The sequence below is a fragment of the Crocuta crocuta genome, unplaced genomic scaffold (genome assembly GCF_008692635.1).
Source record: "Crocuta crocuta isolate KB4526 unplaced genomic scaffold, BGI_CrCroc_1.0 scaffold229, whole genome shotgun sequence".
Lineage (NCBI taxonomy): Eukaryota > Metazoa > Chordata > Mammalia > Carnivora > Hyaenidae > Crocuta > Crocuta crocuta.
In genome coordinates this window covers 691,751-718,153 of record NW_027536464.1, presented here as the reverse complement: position 1 = coordinate 718,153, position 26,403 = coordinate 691,751, and the positions used below count along the sequence as shown (strand labels likewise).

The following is a 26,403-nucleotide window of genomic DNA, read 5'->3' as shown; positions in this document are numbered from 1 at the left end:
TCATTGATATTCCCTGGAAATCTTGCTTGAGGTAATCATTAAGACCAGGAAATCAAAAATTCTCTCTCTCTCGTTATATCATTAGAAAAATTCTTTTAGAAGCATATGTCTTTAAATTTATTCTTTCAAATTATATTACAGAGAATAAAGGGAGGCCATCACTGTTTATCTAGGGAGCAGATTACTTTATAATATTAAAAATAAATTTATTTCTAAAGATAATTGTTACATTTTCGTTGGTAAACCACTGTTTGCTGGGAAAACCATGCATATATTATTGTATTTCATTATTTTGCTTGCTCTTAAGTAATCTGAGAATGAAGAGTTTTATATTAGCTGAATATTGAGTCTTAGGGTCAGGTGTGATAGATTCTATCATTTTAAACTTTTGTTTTAGATCTTTAAAGACTCTTGCTCTTGGCAAGTTACAATCCAGAAAGGCAGGAAAACTGATTTTAGTATGCAAAAACAAAGTATTTGGCAGCCAAGATAATCAGCATTTATGCAAACTAAACATTTTCAATATTTATGAAGATTTAAGAAAATGTAGAAAATGTTATAGGACTGTTTACAAATTAAGATCTGTTGCCTGTATCTTGAATCCATAGGGTAGATTTTTTAAAAATATAATTATTGTCAAATTGGTTTCCATACAACACCCAGTGCTCATCCCCATAGGGTAGATTTTTATCCTTTTTGCAATCTAAGACAATGGTGACATACTTTAAGGAATAGTTAACATTATAATAGGAAAATTAATCTTATTGTATAGAATCAGAATGGCTTACCATGTGCTAGAAATTTAAGAAATTGTTCCAGTTGTATTCTGTCATAATAAACATATACTCTCCCCTTCCCCTGCACCCCATCCTGGCTCTTCCACACATGGGTCATCTGTTTCTGTTTTCTGGGCCAGGCTTAGAATGAAAGCAAGCAAGACAGGGCTGTCTATTCTCTCAGTAAAAATAGCAGTATCATCGGTGGTCATAGGGATACTCCAGTAATTTTTAATATGCTTTTCTTTGACAATGATTATACTTCACTTTTTCAGCACAAGTGACTAATTAGTGTAATTTAATAATAAAAAGTATGTCATAATGTTTTATTACAATAAGAGTTCATCTTCCTGCTATGTCTAATTCAGGTTCATTTCCCTTATTAAGAAAAGAAAAAGGTTTGCTTGGAAATGGCAAAAGGGAACAGGAATGGTGGTTTTGTAGTGCATCATGAACAAAATGTTGGGAAACTTAACTGATAGATCTTGTTTTCTCAACATGTTTTTCAGAAATACTAATGGGTTACTAATTAATTGAACAATTGAAGTCCATTCATTGTTAAGTTTTTATACAAATAAGGTTTCATTTGAAGGCAGATTTCTACTCTAGTACGGAGAAATGTACAATAATCTTGGGTTACATCAAATTAAAGGTGATTAGTTTATAGTGGCTGATTTGACATTTGATGTAAACATTAACTCTGGATATATTACAGGCTTTGGTGTGAGGTAGCTAGGATGATGTGGTAGTGCACCTGTAAACCCTGTGTTTTAAATATATGGTCTAGAATGTTTTAATTCTGTGAGTACTCTGAATATGTCCAGAAGAGAGTTTTTAACTCTAAGTATGGTTTTGCTTACCATAAATGTGAAACAAAGCCAACCAGGGACACCTAGGGAAGAGAGGATCCTCAAGGACCTGTTTAGACAGTTGCTTCTAGAATAAAACAGTTTTCAGTCAAAGACTTGTCAATCCTATTTTTGAAGATTGATTAGGTAGCTGATTTTTTCTTCCTTCTGTCCTTGGAGAAAATGAAAAATAACAGGTCCTCTTCCACTTTAGACTAACCATTCATATACTTTATGACAGTTAGGTCTCCCTTGAGCCTTCTTTTCTCCAGGACAAATTATGCTAACTCCTTCAGTCTGTCCTCATAGGTCCTATTTTTCAACCATTAAATCATCTTATTGTTCTTCCCTGTATCTTTTCCAGTTTTTTCAAAACCCTTTAAAAAATATAAAGTCTTAAATTGTAAATCTTTACCTACATTAGATAGGTTAGAACTTCAGGATGATATTTGTTTCCATCTTCTAAGTCAGAAAAGATGGTCACTGAAACACGGGTCAGTTGGATGAGAGGAATAAGAGTAAAAATAGAAGGCAAGTGAAGCAGTTTAATATTCAACTCAGTGGATTCATATGATGAGAAACAGTAAAATTGTGCCTGCAAAAATGTCACAAGTGTTCTTTATAAGTCCTTTGAGAAGACACCAAGACACAAGAACTATTATAAAACAACTAGAACTGCTTTTGTTTTTTTCTTTAATAAACTGATGCCTCCTTTTACTAATTATAATTCCATGAAGAAAAAGATTAGCAGATGAACTAACATAGTGACAAATTCAGGACAAAAATAAAGTGAGTAATGGAAGAAGATGAGTACTGCTAACTCAAGGAAGATGAGAACAGGGATTCAGCATTAGAGTGACTTCAGTTATTAAGAGCTAGGACGATTTGTTTTTCAAGCAGATATTAATACCCAGAGGGGACATTTGTGGAATGTTACATAGTGTAGTGTTAATTTTTGGTAGCACATGACCAGTAGGAAGAACATGATACTGGCTTTGCTGCTATGCTGTCCTGGGTATATGGCATTGCACTGTGTTCTCTTCAGCATCATGTTGATTTTGAGTGATTTACATATAGTATGCATTCAACCTCTCCATTCCATAAGGGCCAAAAAGGAACCCATAATCTTAAAAACCAACTTTCCCCCTATCCAGTTACTATGAGAGCAAGATTCCAGTGTAATAAAAACCTACAATAAAAGCCCTAAACCTTCTAGTCTTTCTTACTTCAACTTAAGTTCATTAATAATTGAATTTTGTATTTCTTTGATAATTCAACTTTAAACCAAAAGTTTGTTCTGTGCCCAAAGGACTTGGCATTTACCCTACTCTCTCTCCTCAGTTATGCACTATGAAATGGGGTGAACTGCTTCATAGCTTCCACAAGAAAGAAATTAAGTCATTATGAAGAGATGGTTCTGTGTTCTTTCCAATATTCTCCCTATAAATCAACAGTCAATAATAGGGATCACAACAAAGTCAGCTTATAAGAGTGTTAATTCCCCAGATGTAGAGCTTCATGAAGTACCCATTGCTGGTTTGTTTTCACATTAAGTTGGGATAAAAATATAAATTTGCCATACCCATATTCAAGAACCATAGGAGAATCTAGAGGGCTCTTGCATCAAATGGTGGGCAGTGTGGAATATTTGTATTTTGCACTAACCCCTCTTTGAATGCTAATGCAGTATGGTCTTACCATTTTTGCAGACAGGACAACATTGTTCTGGTTCATAGACTGGGTTGACACACTCAGGAACTGCGCAGTCTGCTACAACACAGTGAACTTCATTGCTGGGCTCACAGCGACACCATTCACATGGAGAGGGCTAGGAACAAATCTAAAATTAGCCCCTTTTCTCCTATAACTTAATGCTTGCACATTCATATGCTGTCAGAAGATAAAACATCAGTGTTTATATTGGCTTTACTGTATCACTCCATTTACCAAGTGTATGATCATTCTTCCCCAATGGAAAGCAACCTGGATATCCAAGCCAAAGTGGGTTGCCGTGTGGAGCTCTGGTTGCTGTGAGCAATTGGAGCACTCTGGGATGACTCTTCCTATCACTTATGTTCCTATTTTCCAAAGAAGTGTTGGGACAACTAATATGTCACCTCCTGGTTTGGTTTCCAGATGCACTGATTGCTCTGCCTTCCTCTAGTAAACGGGAATGATACTGGAACATGTGAAATAAATTTTTGCCATTTGTCACTTTTCTTCTTTAAGAAAGAAAAGGATTACTGAGAAATAAGAAAATGGTAAATGGACATCTTTACCCTTTGTATGAACGCTTTTTCAAGCTAACCTAGACTCTAAATGGCAGTTTTTTCCCATATGAATTTTAGAATAGACTGCATTTGGGATCCAAACACCCAGGTACTGCCTCTTGAAAGGTTTAGTGAATACCTTTCATCTTGCCTGCTTGCTTTTGTGAATTAACTAAAATTGATTGACTTTAAAAGCCACTAGTTAAGAGTCAAAGACTCTAAAACTGGAATTGAAAAGTGATTAATTTAGAGGAAAGAAAATAATTTTCTAATTATTTTAGAAAATAATTTTTGTCTAAACAGTACTTACCAGCCAAGAGTGAGTTTGAGATTTTCTGTTTCTTTTCTGCAAACTGCCTATACCACAAATAATCTCAAGCAGTGACCACTCTGTGACATTCTAATGTTTATAAGTTCTGTCTCTCCGTTCTCATGCAACAGAGTTTGGAATAAAAAGTTGGAGGTCCCAGAAGTTATACAGGTGTCTACTTCTCAAATCATTCCGTTTGTTCTGAGAAAATTCTGCTTCCAGTTCTATGCGATGGTGCCATAGTTCCTCACTTGCAAATTGTGTTAATTCAAGCTCTCTGCCTTTGTCTCAGTTGCTACTGTCCATATCAGCTCTTGTTTTCCTTCAACCTGGCCATTTGGGTAATATCAGTGCTTCTTGACTCAGGTAACTTGTGACGGTGAAAGCTGTTCAACTAATTATTTTCAAATTAAAGTTACAGTTGTTTTCTGCTTGGAGAATGAGAGTCTAGCTTTCAATTATTTTATTTTTCAATTTAGTGGGAATATGAGAATTAGACATAGAATCTGTAGGTAAAGTATTGCTAACATTGTCAATATATTCATTGAAGGGTACAGTTCAGCTCTTTACCGTGTGGTGAGATGTGTTAAGTATATCAAAGGAATGTATTAGATCGTCCTAAGGGCTGGGATTTTCCTGAAGCCCCTCTACTGAATAATCTCAGAAAATTAAGGAAAAGACTTGATACGATAGCATATTATTTGTTGAAGAAATATGAGAAATCCTGTGAGAGAGGAAAATTCTTGTTGCTCTAACTCCTTATTTTGCAACTCCCCACTGTGATATCTTAAACTCCCAAGAAAAATGGTCAGAAGGTGTTCCCCTTTCCTTGGTTAATTGCAAAGAAGTATTTTGATATAGGCTTCTGAAGTACAGCAAGGACTTGGCCTTCATTTATGGTAAATATGAGAGAAAAAGGGAACCACTAATATGGCTTCCACATCCTGCCCTTCCATAGTTGTGACTGTTCATTCTTGCTAGTTCTTTTCTTGCTGCAGGATGGGCTGATCTGTGCAACTCTAGTGGATTGATTTAGGCTTTAAAAAATCTCCAAAAGCCCCTAAATTTTCCAATGCAGAATGTTTACTTCAAAGTAATTGGCCTGTGAGAAAGATGTATTGGACTATTAGATTTCCAACACAGATTATTAAAGACCCCATTCTGACTCAAACAATGTTTTTAGACATGATTAACTACTGGATATTATACCAACCCATTTACCTATGTCAACTTATTTCTCATAATAAGCCTATGAAAGAAGATTTGTTATTATCTCCATCTCACAGATGACGATATAGGCTGAGAGAGGGTCAATAACTTCCTCAGTCCTAGGCAGCCAGGGACAGAGGCAGTGTTTGAACCCAGGGGGTGTACCTGCTATAGTGTACTGCCAATGATAGCAAGACTCACTATTCTGGGTACTCCCATTTGATTAGTTCACTTTCCAGTGCTTTGTACCCTTCTCTATGCAGGCCAGATCCATTAGGAATCAATTATTAGGAACTGAATAATTGATTTATGAAAGATATGTACTTCTGCTAAGAAAGAGAATTTCACTAGGGAATTTAGTATATAAAGAGGTTATTATGGAGCCATAGAGCTTTTTAACTTTCTACAATGTAAATTAGTAAGAAAACTATAGTATGTTGAAGTTAAGTTGCCCTGAGGTTCACATCCTTAGGGGCATCTTTAGTCTTGTAACTACACTGGAGGGTATCTGGGAGAAGCACTAACAGGTGATGGTGCAGTAAAGACCCAGGGGCATCTATGAGAAGCCAATGGAGACTGGATGTGTACACTCTAGAATTGTGAGAAATATTCTGAGGAAGAGCTATGACTACAAGGTTTGGTGATAAAGATACACCTGATTTTTGAAGGAATTTTGAATAATGAGAAACATAATTTGGAAAAATAAAGTATCACCCTAGCCACCAAGTGACATTTTCGTTGAATCTTCCCTGGAATCTGACTTTATTCAAATACCACACCCTTCCTGGGTCCAGAATCTCTTGTCAGACACATGTCATTTTCTCTTTTGTTTTCATTAATTTTTTATTCAAATAATCTCTTTTAGTCCATTTTTTCTCATCTTCTCCATGTGTGCCCCACCCCTACTCTGAACGCTCCATTGAATTTAACACATTGACCTTACTCCAAAGCCCCTTCTTTCTTCTCCAGCCTTATCAGGACTTTGCTCTCAAAAATTCATCAGTTCAGATACCACTGATTTCTTGTCCAAATTGACTTCTTCCACTGGCCCTGCTTTCTCTTGCACTTCTGAAAAGACATTGCATAAGCAGCAAGAAATCTCTGGGAGTGAACAATGTACATTGTTCCTACTTTAAAAATCCTTCCCACCTTGCAGCCTAAATCTGATGCTGAGCTGGTTGCGAATTTCCTTTTATCAGGCTCTCCAATGTGAAAACTATAGATTAAATCTGAAAATGTCCCCATAAAACTAAATATTAAACAATAAAGCTATCCTTAGAGGAACAGAGAACACCGGAACAAGTACTTGGAATAAAATTATTCTCACTCGCTTTTTTTTTTAGAAGAACATGTGAAATTACAACCAGTACATGGCTTTTGTCAGCTAGAGATTTGGTAAGTAACATGATTCAATGACACCATTCTAAAATTTTATACAAGAAAACTCTTTTTCTAAGAAATCTCACAGACATGTCATTTCTGTGAAAGCTTTGGAAAATAACAGTCACTATATATAGCCTTACATAAATTTTCATTAAAATTTAGATTAGAAGCCAAATGTGTTAATGTATGTATTAGATAATCTGATAATTTTATGTCTGTTATGAATCTGTACACCTCCTGCTTAGAGTTTTTGAATATCTAATGTGGAACTCTGTTTAAGTAGAGCCATGCATTTTATCTGTAGTTCCTGCTATCACTGAATATATTTACATGGAAAATCCAAATGCTGTCCAAGCTGCCCCCAAATTCCAGAGAGATTTCCTAATATATATATATATTATAATTAATAGAATAAAAGAGGATTCTTTTCTAAAAATTGATTTAGGAAAGTGGAATGCAAATTTTTCTTTTTGGTATTAGAGATGGAAATATGACAATACACATAATTCTTTTCAGTGGTTAACTTTTGAAGACCTTGAGGCTGAAATCCCAATGCCATTGTCTGTGATTTTTGAGAATTCTTATAAAATTGAAGGGGATATGCCCGAACCCTGGGAATAGTAGAATGCACCATGATTTTTAAAAATGGAGAAAGTAGCTTGAAAACCAGTAACTTAGCTTACTAGAATAATTGAGTAGCTCCAGAAAAATTGTCAAATATGCTCTTTGTAAGAATTTGGAAGGAATTAGTCATCACTAAGAGTCAACATAGGATTATGAGAACATGTTAATACAGACTGGTTGCATAGAATTTTCAAAATGTTTGTAGAAAATGCACATTTATTTTGTATTCTGAGTACAAAATAAAACAGCTTACTTTCCATATCTGAGGAAATTCTAGATGTTTGGTCTGTATAACAGTATCTTGTGGCATCATTATTTATGTAGAGGCTGTTACTGGCATTGTTTATAGAGCTCCCATGAGGAAATAGTCACAGCCTAGGATTTGTTACCCAAATTCAAACCTCTAAGTGACAAGGACATAGCAGTGTTCAGTTTATTATTTTAACCTGGTGAGGTTTACAATAATAGTATTCTTACAAATTGGGAAACCCTGAATTAGGAAAATTAGAAAAACAAGATTTCATTTATTTGGCTTTGTTTGGGTGGCTATGATATCATGGTTAGAAGAAATTTCTCTATAGCTTTAGAAGTAATAATAATAAGTAATTAGAAGTAATAAGTACTTAGTACTTCTGGTCTCAGATGCTTTATCACTGGCTGTGAAATCTTTGGAAAATTAGATAAGCTTTCTGTGCCTTAGTTTCTTAATCTATAAAACGGGAATAACAGTATTAATAATTTCACAGAGTTATTGTGAAGGACATTAAATGTGTAAGAAAACTTGTAATACTGTTATTTTATTCACTTGCAGACTTATTGATGGCTTTCTGAAAATAAATTCCAAAAAAGTGTAAAATTGCGCTATAGCATAAGACTAGATTTAAAAGAATATTTAGGTTACTTTTCTTGTTCAAAGTGGAATCTGATTACAGACATGGTTGCAATAAAGTTTTCTAGAACTTGGTTTGTTGCAGGGCAGGGGGAGGATGTGTGAACCAATAGAATTAATCATGTCAGAAACACACTGAAGAAAAATTGTTATTAGAAGTCTCTACATAAAGACTAATTGTGAACAGTTAAAATGACCATCATATTTCACTCAGGGAGAGGAAAAGTAAAAATTAAAAGGAAAAAGTAAAATTAAAAAAAATTAAAAATTAAAAAAAATTAAAAGAGGAAACAAACCTATTTTCTTTCCTTGATGTCTCAGCATTTAGATGTTAACTCAAATGCCCTTTCTCCAATGGGGTCTTCCCTGATATCTTTCCATCATCCTTCTCCATCACACTGCCTATTTAGAACTCTCATCAATGCACAAGAGTATCTTACTGGTTTGAGTGTATGTTTATTTTTATCTGCCTTCCCTATGGATTATAAACTTCTTATAGTATGTTGTTTATTGCTATACTCAGCACCAAGAGGGTATCTTAGCACATGGTAGATACTCAACGAATATTTGTTAACATATACAAGTCATTTATGCATAATCTATGTTTTCTTACTTGTGAAACCTTAACTCTGGGCAGCTTCATCTATGTTGATCATGCATGGATAGGATTCTGATTCAGTAAGATACTTGCATCTTATTTAAATATTATAAAGAGCACTTTGTGAAGAAAGGCTCCTGACTATGAGTCATCAAATGAGTATACAGGTTCCAATATTATGTCAATGAACATAAATTGTTGCCTTTACTTTCTAAAGGCAATTTGAAATTCACATTATCCTCCATGTGGATCACAAGTTAAATAAAACCTCAAGCACTCCATTGACTAGACTCTCATAGTAGGTAATTACAGACTTATTGCACTAGCAAATACCATGATAACTAAATTTAGAGTAAGAATACATACAGAAGAATTCCTCAGGAGCCTGAGAAAAGGCTAGTCTCATTTTAAAATGTGTATTAAGTTTAATGGTTGCCTCTTAAGCAAAATGATTTTAGTATAGTATAAACTATTTTTCAGGGGAAAAAATACAACAATCCTGATTTTAAACAAGTCCATTTTCCTAAGGGATGAGTTAGATTACAAAGTCTAACAAAACACATACTGAATATTCTGAGGAGCAAAGCTTGATTCCTAGAAAGCCTCCTGTGAACATTGTGGTAGGCTGGAACAGTGGATACATACAGTATCCTACTGCCAAGTTTTAGCATACTGCTATATCAATGGCTTTCCTTCTGACCAAGCGATACTAGGATTCACATACCATATGGTACTCCATTTCTTTGATAATTTTGGCAAAAAATTATCAGAGAGAATATAGCTCAGTTTGCTTGTCTAAAAACTTCCCATTAAACAACTATTTAAAATTTGATCTCCACCAAGGAAAAGATACAGCTTTAAGAAGCACTGTTCTTTTAGAGATAATTTATGGCATAAATTTTATCACTTTATGGAACAAATCTCATTACTTTCAAACTGTATGAGAAATTTGGAATACTATTTCAAAGTTGCTGATGCCTGTCAGGAGTCTCACTGTTCACTTCATTAAACTATACATTAAATTACAGAGCACAAGAGTGTTTAGCATCCATTGCGACTCCTGTAGCCAGTAATTTGCATGTGGCAGATGTCACCTAATAATCAATGGAGCCAATGGATTTTAAACAAAATTCACAATCCTCTGAAAGAAAACTCATTGCATCAGTGATTAAAATGATCCTCAATGACCTGCATTAGATGGGACCGTAGTGACTTCTTCAGTGATCTGCCTGTTGATTGGAGCACATTTGAAAGACTGAGGTTGTAAGTCTTACCAAATTATGAACATAGAGCTGGAATTGCCTTAAGAATTTAATACTACCAAAGAAAATAGAAAACTGGATGCATATATATATTTTTTATAATAACCTCAGTTTGTCAGCAAATGTGTATGATGTTATCATTTGAGTAAAAAGTTAAATAATAGCTATTCTGGCTTTGTCTGAGAAGTTGGTATTTTGATAATACATTCTGGAATATTATTTTGCAGGTGTCTGTCAAAAACCACTTTATGTTTGTTGAAAACAAACATTTTAGCCAGGTGATTGTAAGGAGTACACACAGCTTTCCCCATGTAGATATAATTATACCAGGTAGGCAATAAATTGAAAATCAGAAATAAGATATATGAATTTAAAAATTATTTATTGAGTATATCTATTAAATGTGTAGCATATATAAGCTAAGGCATATAAAGTATACCAAGATGAATTATATATCTAGCGTGTCCTTAATAAAAGATAATCTAGAAAAAGAACTAAGATATCTATAGAAATAAGTTTTGATTTTGTAAAACAAATGATTTTTCATAAAAATAACTGATAGTACTATTATAATGGAAGATAGAATTATTGGACTTAATCTATTTTTATTTGTATTTACTCCGACCCTAATGTAAAACACAAGAATATTGCAAAGAAGTTGATGAAATGTCCAGTCTAAAATTATTAATGATCAAGTATAGAAAAGTTCACTCAGTCTTAAAATTTACCATTATAGTGACACCTAAGTGGCTCAGTCAGTTAAGTGTCTGACTTCAGCTCAGGTCATGATCTCATGGCTCATGAGTTCAAGCCCCACGTGGGGCTCTGGGCTGACACCCAGAATCTGGGGTTCAAATTCTGTGTCTCCCCCTCTCTCTGCCCCTCCCCCACTTGCAATCTGTCTCTCTCTCAAAAATAAAGAAAAATTCAAATAAAAGAGAAACTTCCCATTACAGTTACAACAGTGGCATCATATTATTTATTTTTTTCTTTGAAAATATTTTTTCCTAAAAATTTATTTACACATATATTGGCTTATTTTTTAAGAGCAGGCAACTCTATAATCACGTACTGCCTATTCTAATAAGCTGATGGTATATGGAACCAATTTTTTTCTGAATATTTTCAAGGAATTTCATGACAGTAAAATGCAACCTTTTCTGAAATATGAAGAATAGCACACAGGAAAATAAGCCATAGAGAAGGAGAATGTAAACAAAAATATTTTTCTTGAGTTGCAATCACAGATATATTTTTTAAATAGGCAAAGTATACTTATTAAGAAAATAATACTATATATTTAAGAAAAAAAGAAAGGATGTGTTAGTTGCCTCTACAGTCTTCAAAGGAGAACCCAAAGGTATAGACGAAGGCTAGAAGATTCATAGTGAAGTAAAGATTTTGATAAAGTGTCACACCTATCTTTGTGAAATAGCCTAGAAAAGCAGCAGTCTTTAGTCTGTCACTGATATGCTGGATGGACTTTTGGCTTTGGTACAGTAAAGGCCCTTGACAGTGAACAGAATATTTTGTCTAGAGCCTGTGTATCTCCAGGCTAAGGATGCTCCACTCGTCACCTATTTATGCCATAGGAAAAAAGTGAGCAACTGTATAGCTTCAAAACCTTCCTGTCGACACTAAAAAGAACAGATTGTTGATATCAGTTAAAAGCCAGTCATCTACACTAGCATTAAAACAGGGCCATGTGTGCGTGGGGGAGAATACATTACCGTTAGAATTCTACAACCTGAAAGAATCATGTTGAGACACATAAGACCAGGCCTATTCTATGAGAAACATTGAGAGGAGGTGCTTTACATGATTGTCGCTGAATGCAGGGCTTTTCAGAGTGTAGGAGGTGACAATTTTAGGGCCAGAATAAACAAGCCATTTGTATTGGGAGTAACAATCAGATTGTTAGTTCAGAAGGCTCTCTTTGCCACCGTCTCAGAATTTCTCTGGGCAAAAATGTACTAAAGGTTGAAGTCTTTTCTTGCTTTTCCATTTGCTGGCAACATTGTACTTTTACGTATTATGAAAAGGCAGTAATTGAAAATTATTACAGTGAAGTATTTTATAATTGCTAATATTAAAATATATTAGTTTCCAATTTTAAGTCCAGACAGCAATTTCTTCCTGAATTTTACACTTCATTATTTGATGTTTAATTTATAGTTTACCTCTTTCCACAAAAATATGTTGAGATGGCTTATGGTCAATCATATGAAAGTATATTTTAATTTAAAAAATCTTGACTGAGTAATTTCTTGATAAACCTTTGACGTTAGTATGTATTTGTTTTATGCAAGGTATAGCAAAACAGTTATAGTTTTGAAACCGTATATAAAAATCGGTAGTGCTAATGACCAGTGCAATTCAACCATATGACAATGTGGAGTGAGCATACTCAGAACTCAGCTCCTGCCATCAAGGAGTGTTGATTTATCTTAATTTACTTGAAACTTGGTTTCCTCATTTGTAAGGTGGAGGTAATAATAACATAATATTAATAGGGCTCTAATTTCATCACTGGATTCTTAGGAGACTGAAAGGAAATAATGTAATATCTGAACTATGTAGCGCTGGTTAAAAGACCCTCATTGCTGTGGCTTTTAGTGTGACCACTGTTTCTTTTTATGTATCTTTTAATTTCTCTTCATCCATTTTTCAATGGTCATGTATTTATCAAGGGAATATATTGATAATAAATTGCTTTATTAAATTATGGCATGACTATTTCCATTATAAGTTATTTAAAATATTGAATTTGTAAAGAATACATCTTTTAGAGTTTTAAAAGCACTTTGGGTTGCAGCTCTAAAATGTAGCAATGTACTCATATTGTGGTTAGGTGAGGCTGACATTGGGAAACATTTTTAGATAGTTAACTAGGTTCTTGTTTACTGAGATGAAATTCTAATATTTAATCAAATTCTTGGCCCAAACAGATGTTTAACAGGGTAAATTTAGTTCACCTTGTTTTGAATCTTGGTTTAGGTATGTTCTAGCTTCAGTGTGAGTGTCCTAGAGTCTCATTAACTAAAAGAAAATTCTCAGTGATTGTCTTTTTTTCTCCCTAATGAAGCTTTCTAAATCTCAGCAGTCAAAGGTTTGCTATTTTAGTAGCATTTTATTTTTAATGTTGGGGAAAAAAATTAAAGTTAGGCTGAATACTTCTAATTTTTTTCCCTGTCACATTTAGGAAGGAGAAATAAAACTAATATACGGTGAAAATAAGTGGAGTTCCAGAGAGCTGTGGCTGTTCTCTCACTATAAAGAAAAATGACTTAATTTGGTAACCACTGGATACTTTGTAGTAACTATGGTATTTCTGCAAAATCATTATCAAAGTCCATGGTTTGTTGTTGTCTTTAAATCTATATTTCATGAATGTAAAAATTTAGAAAAACCCTCTAAATTTGCAAAAATATTCCTGGGTGGCTCTCACTGCTTTCAGAATGCAGCTGTTATTATTTATTAATGGACTGGAAGGTGCATTAGAGTCACACTTTTCATGGCAATGGGAGTTTTTAAAATGAAAGAAATTGAGCCCTGTAATACGTGAAGCAGGGTAAGAATTTTCCTCATTCTAGCGTGTATTTCCTCCACACTGAAATATGAAATATTTCAGCATTATAGTTGAACACCTATTGGAGAATATAGGGCATGTAGACATTCACATGAAAATGAAGCCATCTCTACCATGTCTTGAAATGAATCCTTAGTGAACTTGTGGCAGCTGGTCAGGTATAATGAGAAGAGCACTAGAGTTAGTCAGAAGCTCTTCCTTCTCATAAAATAAGAACAAAAATATCTTGGAATGAAATAATTCTTGAGGGAACACAGGTGCAAAATATTTTATAAAATTGTCAACTATTATTTGTTTGGCCTCAGGCACAGATCTGATGTGTCACTTCTTCGTTGGAGTCCTTTTGTGGCTCCCTGCTTAGCCCAGGCTTTGGACAGAGCTCCATGGCCTGGCATTGACACTGTGTGCTGGACCTGTGTCCTTTTCTCACTCTTTTGTGTTTTGCTCCTCTATAGTTTATGGTCTGGCCACTTGGGTTGACTCATTTTTCTCTGAATGTGCTTTGTACTTACTTTCACCAATGTTCCAATTTTGTCTAAAATACTTTCAGTGTGCCAAAATCTCTACCCTTTAAGTCTTTCAGACTAAATTTCTCCTTCATATGAATTTCTAGTACAGTCATCACAGGCCACCTGCTATTAGTGATACCTGTGTTATTCCTTTTGATAAACTAAGAGCATTTTGAGGGTCAGATTTATGTCTTACACATTTAGGTGCAACCCTACAAGCCCTACCACTTCTTCACATGTAGATGATATTTAGAATACTTAATGAAATCAAACTATGGGTTATGTCAGTTGAATTGAAAAGGTATAATAATGAGCTGAATACCTAAGAAAAATACATATTTTCTTTTATTAATATGACAGAAAATATATTTATTATATTACATTAAATTAAAAATACCTACTTGACTTGTCACACTATCAAAGGAGAACACAAGGAAGATCAAAATAATGGAAATTTTTTTATCATCTTTGCTAATCTGTTTCATCTGAGAATTCTCAGTAAGTGGAAAGTTATTAAATTATTATTCATCAATGTAAACAACAAAGCTGTACTCCTTGAAGTCAAGTGCACAGAGATATATGACTTAATATTATTTTTGCCAAGTATGTATAATAATAATTATAAGAGGCAAATAGAAATGCTTTTTTAAAGTTACAGATGTGAAAAGAGATACCTGAGACACCCTATACGTGAAGTTGGACTTATCTATCAGGCTCCAAAATGTTTAACCTTTGAAGAATGCAAATTGGAAAGATTTGATGAGAACGCAATTTGAGGGAAGTAACAAGGGAAGAATAATTTTATCATAGATCAGGGGTTGGCATTTCTGTAGAAGAACAGATAGTAAGTATTTTTGACCTATATGAGTCATACGGTCTCTGGGGCAACTACTCAACTCTTCACTGTAGTTTAAAAGCCACCACAGACAATACAGAAATGAATAATCATAGCTGATTTACAATAAAATTCTATAAAAGCAGGTAGTAAGCTGGATTTGACTCATGGATTATAAAGTATCAATCTCTTAGACTTTTGGCTATATGTAGTTGGCATAATGATGATGATGAACAAGAGGAAATTTTTTCAATTAAATTAATTTTATGTAAGACAAATTAATTACCATAAACAGTCACATTAATGTCAATGTTGGGAACTTTGAAAAGAGCCAGAAAATAAAGGATAAGCTGAGACACATAGATTTTTATCATTAACTGCCCATAAGAGTCAAATAAAAAAATTAGGATATCTTGAATCATTAATAAAGTATTTCTTAAACTGTGTTTCATTGAACTCTTATGAACTTAAGATGTTAATAGATGTTCTGAGAAAAAAAGTATTCTTCTGTCACATAAATTTGTGAAATCCTATATTAAATATAGCTTAGTGGTAATAGTAATAAAAATGTCACATAGCCTTTATGAATCCTTTATTGTATGCCAAGTAGTTTCTACTATTATCTCTCTTTTAGGGATGTGTACTAAAACCTACAGAGGTAAAGTAATGCACACCTAGATCACTTGGCTGGTAACCAGTAGAGCCTACTCTAAAATCCTCCCTGTCAAGCTCATCACTGTTGAATAATNGCTCTGAGCTGGCAGTCAGCACAGAGCCCGACGCGGGGCTCGAACCCACGAACCGCGAGATCATGACCCAAGCGAAAGTCGGACGCTCAACCGACTAAGCCACCCAGGCGCCCCCTCTCAAACCTTTTAAAATGCTCAAGCAGTGTCAATACACTAATATACACTTCACATTTCTAAGAACTGTTAAAAGATACATCATTTCTCAGATTTACTTGACCATGAAAAAAAATCAGAAATCCTTTCTAAGAATCTCATGCAGTGCTCGTGTTCCCTAGAAGAGTCTAGAAAAGGCTACATACATCATGACCATGACAGTGATTCCCAAATCTAGCTGATCATTAGAATTATCTGGGAAGCTTTAGAAAAACATAAATGTAAATAATTTCAATCCAAATCAGAGAGGGAAAGGCCAAGGAATCTGATGTTTTGCAACATTCCTTCCTGAGATGATACTGATCACACGTCAATCTAGGGATATTTCTTTGTCCTAATGCCATGAAACTAGAGATTTTTGCATACCTCATCCATTTTTCACATTCCATTCCTGTCTCAGGTGCTTGCAGAGTGACAAAATCAAGAATATGAGTCTTCAGTTCCTAAAATCACTAAATACATGGCAAGAACAGCTAGTTTAGTTCCTTTGTTACTTCCTAGTATAAAGTAGTATCCATGAAAATAAATAGGTATTGTTAATCTGATTGGATTATTTGGTTTAATTATAGCATTTTTCATTTTTAGATAAGGGTCTCCTTTTATCAGAGCCTTTGCAAACTTAGATTCCTTTTGCAAATTGTACTCTATCTATGTCAAAGACTGATTTTAGATATGCCAATATTTTATTGTCCTTGTCTACTTGTAACTCTGGGTTGTCATGGTGATAAGTCCTGATATCACATTTCTATAGATACTTAGCTGAAATAAATCTTTGCATCCAACACATTTATTGGAAAAGAAGATGCAAATGAGTGACGTTTTCTCGTTAAACCTGAACATGGTAAAATGTAGAAAAAAGACCCCAGGAAAGCAACATATTAATATTGCCTTTGCAAGTAATGAGCTATGTCATTATGGTCTTTTCAGTAAGTTTAAGTTGTCCTTTGTTTTATCATCTTGTAAAATAAGGAAGATAGGCATAATAATTTCAAAGTTCTTTTTTAGATCTAAAATTCTACGACCAACTCTTAAAAGTAGGAAGAATCTGCACTACAGAAACCCCCATAATGCTTGCCTTTATAAATAAGAGAATGTATACAAACTCATATACTAGAAATCTAGTCTCATGCCAAGAAGTAACAATGGTAGTCGAAGGTCAATATCAAAAGGATTGAAAAGTCCCAAACAAGTAATGTTTAATTTTTAAAAAACACAAAAAATCTACAAGCAGGTAGGATTGTTAGTTACAAATTGATATGTAATACTGTAATTTTCAAGTTCCCAACATAATTTTTATAAGACATATAACATTACTGCATCTATTCTGTAGTAGAACAATTAAAATTATTTCAATTTTGTCTATGGTCATATACATAATGTGGAAAAAATTAAAAATTGTGTTCATTGGACTTTTTTCCACTTTAGACAGCTTTATGCAAGCAGAAAATAATATCTGAAAACTTTATTAGGGGATGAATGATTTTTCTTGTTACTTTAGTACTTTATTCACTCTTTTCATGGCGTCATTAAATCCTTGCAAAGAAGGCTTTATTGTGATATGCTATACAGCAGGCTACAGGCAAGGAAATTGACAATGGAGGTGTGTTGGAGTGAAATTACTGATGCTAATCAGCAGTGATGATAAAAGTCCAAAGTACAGACTCTAAAATAAGCCAGTCCCCAATTAATAATGGCTGTTTTTGAGAAAGATGCTCTAGATAAGCCAACCTACTGACTACTTCAAACTGTCTCGTAGTTATTTGTTTCAAGCTCTTCCTGAAAACCTTGGCAAAGTACAACTAAAAAAATAAACCAACAAGTTTTTTTGTGCTGTCCTTCATAAAACACACTGCCTGATGTATAAATCAAGCTATAGAAAAACAAAACTAAGCAAAAATATGGTCAGGGAGAATAAGAAGGAGTAGAAACAAAGGATTTACCAAATCTTAAAGTGAGATTTTCTTAAAGAACATTCCTGATCCCTCAAATTTCTTTCACACACACACATAAATATATATACACACACACACACCACAAATTATGCATGTATGGAATAATTTCTATTACAATGATTTATATTAGAATATCTACACAATTTGCCCAAAATATGAGACCTGAGTTATTAAGTAAGATGTAAAAAATTATGCTTACTGATGTCATACCACTGACAGATTATATATTTTGGTAAGTAAAGCCACCATTAAAAATGGACAAATTTTGAACATTTCCAAAATCATGTACAATTGGAGTGAAATTCTGAAAGGGAGACTACCAGGTCTCTCTTTTCAGTTTCATTTCCTCACACTACTGGAGAGTAAGGAATGGGCAGCAATGTCTGTAAACAGCTGATGGCTGACCTCAAGTCTGGAGTAATCACTAACAGTGACAAGCTCTGCAAATCTTGGATGTGACTGCAAATCAAACACCCATCACCCCCTGTGCACAGGGCACAGAAGCCCAGTCACAAATCTCTGTAGTCATACTTATCACACAGTTATCAGCATTAACAGCAGCATCTTGCAATATGAAGGACAGCAATAAATATCAGTGGGTGAGCATGAAAAACTATTCTTACATACAGCTAACCAAAGGGCTAGGTGACCATTAATTCCATTAAAATTTAAACCAAGAAACTTTTGCTGACTGGAAACAGCAGACTGGAAATTCTACTCCATTCAGGGGTTAACTTGGAAGTCATATAGTCTTACAATTGTATGCCCTCATGTTAAAGGTATTCGAAAAGGATCATTCCCAATTATCATGAATTTGCTTTTGAAAAAAACAAAATGATTTTAAAAATCATCTACTCCCACTTAGTGCAGTACTGTAGAGTTAAAAATACCAAGTGAGCAAAAAATAAAAATAATGAGAAGGGGTGAGAGGAATTTTATAAATTTAAATGTTAACAAAAAATGACTTCTAATCTCTGAAATTTGTCAGAGATTTGAATAAATTAAGTAGAGGTTCCATATTTGCTTACAAAGTTGGGAATTCCCCATGGAGAATATTCACTTTGTTCTGCATGCTGGGGCTGATACTCAGATGAGCAACAGGCATTACTGATTAGCATTACTTAACTTTTCTTATTTTGTAGCAACTTGAAAGACGAAGCCATTCCTGAATTCCTTTTAAAGGCAATTGTAACATTAAAAACCACCAACATGCTCTGCAAAACAGAAACTGCATTTTACAGTCAACAGTTATGGAGTTAGTCTTCTCAACTTCTTAACAAAGATCCTCAATTATTTTTGTTGTATGAAATCATGACGTTTTCTAGGATTTTTTTTTAAATGAAATCTTACAAATGCCCCTGGTAACTCCATTAACCATTAACCATGGTTAATCTTTTGGAAAGAATCTTTTGAAATCCCACTCATCTTCTCAAAGTCTACCTATTTCTATTATTAAAATAAATACGACCCTTACACCTCTGGAAAGATATATTTTGTACCCTGTTACTTAGTAAAGAAATCTTAGTTTCTGTGCCTTTCATAGAAACTGATACAATGGCAGGACTGGGTGGGATGCAGAGAACTGTGTTTCTGTAAAATGTTGGTTAACTCAGTCCCTCAACGAGATTTCTTTACAGCTTCCATTGTTTTCATATATTTGATCATTAGCTCCTGGTACATGTTGTCTTCCATTCTTTCTCCATATTAAAACAAACTGACATCAAATAAATCTCCCAGACCTGAATTCAAAAATCCTTTCTATCCAAACACTTTTACATATTTAATATTATCATATTGGATATGAATAATGGGGGCATAGATTAATGAGAAAGCTGGAAAATCTGTCTTCCTGCGAACATACCCATTGAAGGCAAATCAGTTCTAAACCTTAACTGGCATTGACATTTGTTATGGGTGTGATGATTTGACAAAATACTCCCAGTGATCACTATTCTTCACTTTGCTAGTTTTTCAAGATTTAAATATTAAATACAAAATCTAGGGCAAAAACTAGGCAGCTTATTCTAGCCTGAAAATATGCTCTCTTAAAGCAACAACATATATACAAAATATGCAGCATGAGAAAATAATCACACGAAGTCCTTTAAAAATAAAAATCAGCTACCTGATCAACTACCTTCAGTTCATGGTAGGAAAAGCACTGAGGTCAGGGCCTACAGAGGAAGGCATCTGGTGGGCAAATCCAAATCCCGAGTTAGGGACACTGGGTGTTGCCTACAGAAAATCACTCTAAAATGAGGCAGACTATGCAAAGGCTAAAGTAAGATCTCTTTCAGCTATGTATAAACTAAATCAGTGTAAGTTTTAAAAGTGTTGAAAACAAATCCAAAGAAGCTAATTCTTTATGAATGAGAGTTATAAAAACACTGGGCAAAATAAATTATTTCTCCTTTGGGAAACTCAGCATGAGATAGTTAAGCACAGAGCCAAAGCTGGTAGAGTTTGTATTTCCAATCAACTTTTTTTTTTGGTAGGAAATGCTATTGTAATTTATTATTTATACTCCTTATGTCTTAAAAAGTAGGTTCCAGTGTCATTTTGCCTGGGTATACATAAAAGAAAGATCAGAGAGCCTACTACACAGTGACCTTTACCTTAATACAATATTACCAGAATGCTGGAAAATTTAGAGTTTTCAAAAGAGAGTAGAGACAAATCCATTTTCAAAGCTTGCATCAGCAAATGTTGAAAATAATCTTTATGAATAACATTATTCTTCTCATCAGGTGACACATGTGGGTCAATTTACATTTGACTATAGTAATCAGGAAAGATTAAGTAGGGACATATGTTTTGCAACTGTAGAGAGAGAGAGCAGCTAAAACCCTGGGTGGTCATTGTAACACTGGCATGGAGACAGAATCCAAGATGAGCCTTGGGTAGCAAGGGGTGGTGAGCAGGGAAAAGCAGGAGGGAAGTAGAATATGAACAATGTGTGTCATCTTTAGGGACCCAAAGAGCACTCTTTATCTGACTTTTGAGTGCTTCTTAAATTAAAAGGAAGAGATCAACATGTAAACAAAAAGAAACTAAGTATTTTTAAGGGAACTCTAACTTTTTTATTCTGTGCATTTAATTAAGAGCTGACCTATTATGTCAATTCACCAAAAATGTATCGAATGCTTGTTATGTGGTCCACGTGGCGCTGGGATTGGGAACAGAAGAAAACCCCGTCCACTAGCCACAAAGAGTTCACTGTCTAGTGGGGAAGACAGATGGTTTCATATTCTATTATTGCAGTGTGATCAAGGCAGTTGAAGTGGTGATGAGGTTAGGTTCTGCAGCCAAGCTGCCTGAGTGTGAATCCTAGTTTTACTTTAGAGCTGTGTGATGTTGGACAAGCTACCTTACACTTTGGTGCTTCAGTTTTCTTATCTGTAAAACAGTGCTAATTAAATTTTAACCATCATAGTGTTATTATGAAATGAAATAATTTGTAAGACACACAGAGGTCTTGATAGTATCTGGCTATGTTTTCTGTTCCTGTTTATAATGGTATGCGCAGCATGCTGTGGGAACATAGAGAAACGTGGTGAGACCCAGCCAGGGATGAAGCACTGAACAGTCAGAGAGGGCTTTCCAGTTGAGATTATATTTAAATGGGGATGTAAAATAGTCTAGTAGGATTTACACAGGGGTGCAAAGGTGAAAAAGTGTAAGAGAGCATTGCAAGTGCCCAAGGAAGAGAAATCAATGAGAGTTTGAGATACTTGAAGAAGTCAGTGAGTAGAATTGAGACTAAGTTGGGAATTTAGATATTTATCTTGCAGGCTTTCCTAAATGATTTTATCTGCATGCATGCTGCTCATCTCATTCTCTGCTTTCTGCCACAGCCCTACTTCCCTAGCCATTAATTTCTCTTTACTTCTATTCAGTTCTATACTTGGCTACAAGATAGTCTTATTTAAAAAACACATTTAACTGGGTCATATCTATATACAACAACCTGTATTTTACCCCTTGTTATTCTTTAGACTAAATCTAAATATTTTTGCCTGGTATTTAAGTTCCTCTTTTCTCTGTCTGAAACACATGTACAAATTTACCTCTCTCTTATTATAATAGCATTCTAGTAATATCCAGCTTCTTGTTATTTCCATCTCCCTCCTCTCATTGCAGATTTCATACGAATCTCTGATCTTGCTCAAGCAATTTCCTCTGTGGAATTTTAGTCTATCTCCATCAATTTTAAATTACTTAAGAACAGGCTCAACTTTGACCATGCTGAAGAAAAAGAAAGTTTGTTTGACCAAACATCACATTATGTTGATATGCTTCTGACACCATAGTGCCTAGTTGTTGAGCTTCACTATCACATACATTACTTTAAACTGATTTCCCCTCCATTCTCTTTCCATATAGCTCGTGTCTTCCTTGTGAGTGAGTGGAGATTTTGCCTTATAGGTTTTTTATTTTCCTTATATTTATGTAAGTATGTCTACAGTATCTTGTATACCAAATAGCCCAGTAGATATTTGTTGGATGAATATATGTAAAAATACCTCATATTAAGCCTTCTTAATAACATGCCAAGATAATTATGTGAAATTTCCACATATCTTTTGAAATTGGTTATTTGTCTCTTGCAAGCTAAATTGGAAGAAAATCAAGATGATATAATGGCTGATATTTACTTAGATATATATAGTTCGCATAGATAAGTAGAACATTTATAAAAAGTATTGGTTTTTTTTCAATGCAGTGACTTTTAAAGTTGAACTTCCATTGTAAAATGTGGGCGAAGACATAGAAGAATTGTGAACTTAGAGTAAATCCCTGGAAATTAGAGTTTAGATGGAAGGGAACAACCATTTAGTCGATATCTATTGTGTATCAATCTTCACAAGGCTGCTGATTTTGTATAAATCATCTCATTAACTCTTCCTAATATATCCTCCCAAGAAAAGTCATTATTATTATGGCCATTTTATAGCCAGTGCAGCTCAAAGGCTTAATGAGTCCTTTCAAAGACTTACATGATTATAAATTTGGGATTTGAATCCAGATCTGACTTCTGAGCCAAATTTGTCTGAGAGGTTGTTAGAATGGCAGTATTTAGAAGTAAGTTAAATAACTTGAGAGTTTTGGACAAGTAACAAATTTCTTGGACTTAGTTTTTCATTCTTATGAATTTGCCCTAGATAATATCTAAAGCTCTTATAATTCTACATCCTTGTGGAAAAGTGGCAACTGTTTTCTTTAATTCCTTTTTTCTTTGAAAATCACATTTAAAAATCTTAGGGCATAGAGAGTCAGGTGGAAAAGTTGTGCACATCAAATGGTTGTATATTGACTGAGTGAAGTAATTGTCAACTTTTTCTTTATATCTCTCTCATTGTTTAACATGGCAAAATAGGTATTACCTTTATAGTAAATTTAAAAATATAATAAATAGAAGAAAAACTGTAGCCTCTTTAGTGGTGAGTTGACTAAATTCAAATAATCAGTCAATATCTTTATCTTTACTTATAATGATGACCAAATTATATAAATCTCAGAAACTTTATTCAGTGCACTTTTTTGCTTGGGTTAGACTATTCTACAATGCCTCCTTGAAGTCTATTCTCAATAAGTATGCATGTGAGAGAAGAGTGATATGATTCTAGTATATGTGCTGCCGAAGCGAGCACAAGAGTGTATGATTCTAGAACCATGTGTAGAATCAAATTTTGTTGAGTACTTGCATTTTTATTACTCTAAAAGTGAAACAGTTAATATCAGGATGTATACAATATCTTAGAGACCATAAAGCTGTTAATAAATGTACTATACTGTTAGCTATTTTTTGATATAAATAATGGTGATTTTACTAGACACAAAAGCCTTTTACTTCTCAATATTGTCCAACAAAGTCTTATACATTAAAAAAGCCTAGAATAACATTTATGTATAGGAAAGTTGAATGTGAGCACATGAAATTTCCTAAGGAACCTAGTTAAAGGATTTGGGTATTCTTGGGTAAATTACAACTGGTCAACCCATAACCTGGAATGGACTGAATGCAATGAAATACCAATACACAGAATACTCTGATCATGATCAGTTTAAACCTTTTATCTACATATTAACTTCTTCCAGAATTTGACTATCGTAAAGAAGGAAGTTGGGTTAGTGCTAATAACTGAACATTCCTCTCTCAGTCACACTAAAAAGTAGCTATATCTATTTTTGCATATAAGGTTCTGAGTACCTTTCACAGAACTTGGTTAGATGAAATGAAAATCTTTCATATCAAGCCATCAGAATGACAGACACTCCAAGGCACAAACTGCCATTACATTTAAGGAGAACAATTTGATATATTAATTTATACCTTCAGGGTTCAGATCTGGCTTGTAGGACATCCTAATTAAAACTAGCCGTTTGAGGAAAGAGACTCCAAGCAGAGATAAAAATGAATTTCAGATTACTTAAAAATATGACACAAGCCTAAAATAAAGACTGTGAAATACTATGGAGGCTTGAAAAATAGTCTTTTTTTCTACCTGTGACAAGGACTATGACAAAAATTCAGTTTTCTTTGGGGTCCTGCAAACAAAAAATCTAAAGAGCAGAGAACACAATGGGGATGGTGCTCTACAACAAGTAGTCCCAATGTATATTCTTAAAGACCATAGCTCAGAAGTGTGTCTCACTAGAAGTTGCATTTCCACACAGTAAATATAATTCTAACTATAGTTAAATGACTCCAAGAACAGGCAAATAGACCACACACACACACACACACACACACACCAAAAAGAAAAAAAAACTTTACAAAATTTAAACATTAAACATATAGCCTACAAACAAAATTATTTCCCTCAGAAAACATACTTTGTAATAATACAGAAGAAATGATTAAGGGCAAAAAAAGGTGTTACGCATACCCCATACTTCTGAATGAAGAGGTTATTACTGTAAAACCTGATAGATATTGATCAACAAACCAGTTGGTTATTTGTTGACCACAGTGCTACTTAGGCTAACTGGAATCATATTGTAAATTAAAGAAAACTTTAAAGTTTTTCCAACTTTAATGTAGTAATCTACTAAGTATATGGTATGAAAAGTTAGTATTCGATAAATATGGAGGGTAGCTCATACCTTAAATTCCTCCAAGATTTTGTAATTTTTCCCATGATATTCACAAAAGTTTTTCACTTCTTTGCACTCAGGACAGCATCCATTGTGTTCCACTTTAGTACACTTTGGGTGAATTTTAGGGCATTCTGGCTGATCACAAACAGGTCCATCCAGAGCACAGACACATGGACAGTTGGAATGCCCTGGGAAAAATCGTTCTCCCAACTTGTATACAAAGCCGCTGTCATCCACACACCCTTTCCCTCGATAGTCATCAAAGATTAGATTGTCATTACTGGAGGTCTGGTCACCTTCATCAGCAGGATAGTCTTCATGACTGATGGCAGCAGAGGTGACTAATCCAAGGATGACCAACAGAAGTATGCAAGCTTCATGAATATGAAGAGCCATCCCCCTCCTCAAAGGCTTCTGGATGTGCTCCTAATATAAAATATACTCAGCTCCTTCCATGGGAATACAAGAGGGGTAGGCTGAAAATAAATATTTGAAAAGAATAATTTGACATATAGAGAGAGAATATGGATTTATGTAAGCCCATGTTCTTAACCTTTTTATTTGGAATCTGACAGATACTAAGACCTCAAATAGATTGAGTTCTTGCAACTATCTACACTTTAATATAAAGTTTGAAGAGTTTATTCTTGGCAATATATGCATTAAAATTTGTCCATTATTTCACTTAGGAACTTTAGGCTTGAATTTACCTTCTCAATTTCAAAAGTCTGGCTTTGTTTAAAATCATAAGAAGTGGTTTTACTGAGCCTCAAAAAGTGATTACAAATAGTTACAAATCGCTCAAGAATGTCTTAATTCACATTCTCTATTATTCTCTAAACTGGATTAGTCAGTGATAGACATATTCTACAATTATCTGTATAAAAACTAAGAGATTAGTGAGAAAACTTCTACTTCTAAATGAAAGGGAAGAAACCAATAGCTGGATACAAATTACAATTGAGAAGAGCTAGTATAAAGGCCTTCCTACTTTACTCACATAATTGGAGAACAATGATCTCAAGTGGGTTACTCTCTTTTCAGAGATCATAAATCTAGATTTTGAAACATAGCTAGGAAGAAAAACTAGTGCAACTATTCCATAGTGAATAATAGAAAGAAAAATTTAAGTAATAGTACAAGACAACTCCATGTATTGAAAAGGATTTGTTAAAAATAAATTTATTTGTATTATTGTCCACAACTTTATTTTCTAAGGAAGTAAGCTCCTAGTGGGCAGGAATGATGTACCTGTGATTTTTTTTAAATGGTAATTTGAATCTATTATTCATGGGATGGATACTATTTTAATTAATTACTTCAATATAAAATATATACCATTCACA

At 34.1% G+C, this 26,403-nt stretch overlaps 1 protein-coding gene across 1 annotated transcript in view; it reads right to left on the bottom strand.

Moving 5' to 3' along the window:
• Positions 1-25,453, bottom strand: part of VWC2L (von Willebrand factor C domain containing 2 like) — a 147,525-nt gene extending 122,072 nt beyond the window's left edge. Inside the window, exons 1-2 of the mRNA XM_077748526.1 lie at positions 25,064-25,453; positions 3,323-3,452 (exon numbers count right to left, since the gene is read on the bottom strand). Of these exons, the coding sequence (XP_077604652.1) occupies positions 3,323-3,452; positions 25,064-25,453 (520 nt within the window). The remainder of the gene's footprint in view (positions 1-3,322; positions 3,453-25,063) is intronic.
• Positions 25,454-26,403: the final 950 nt, after the last annotated feature.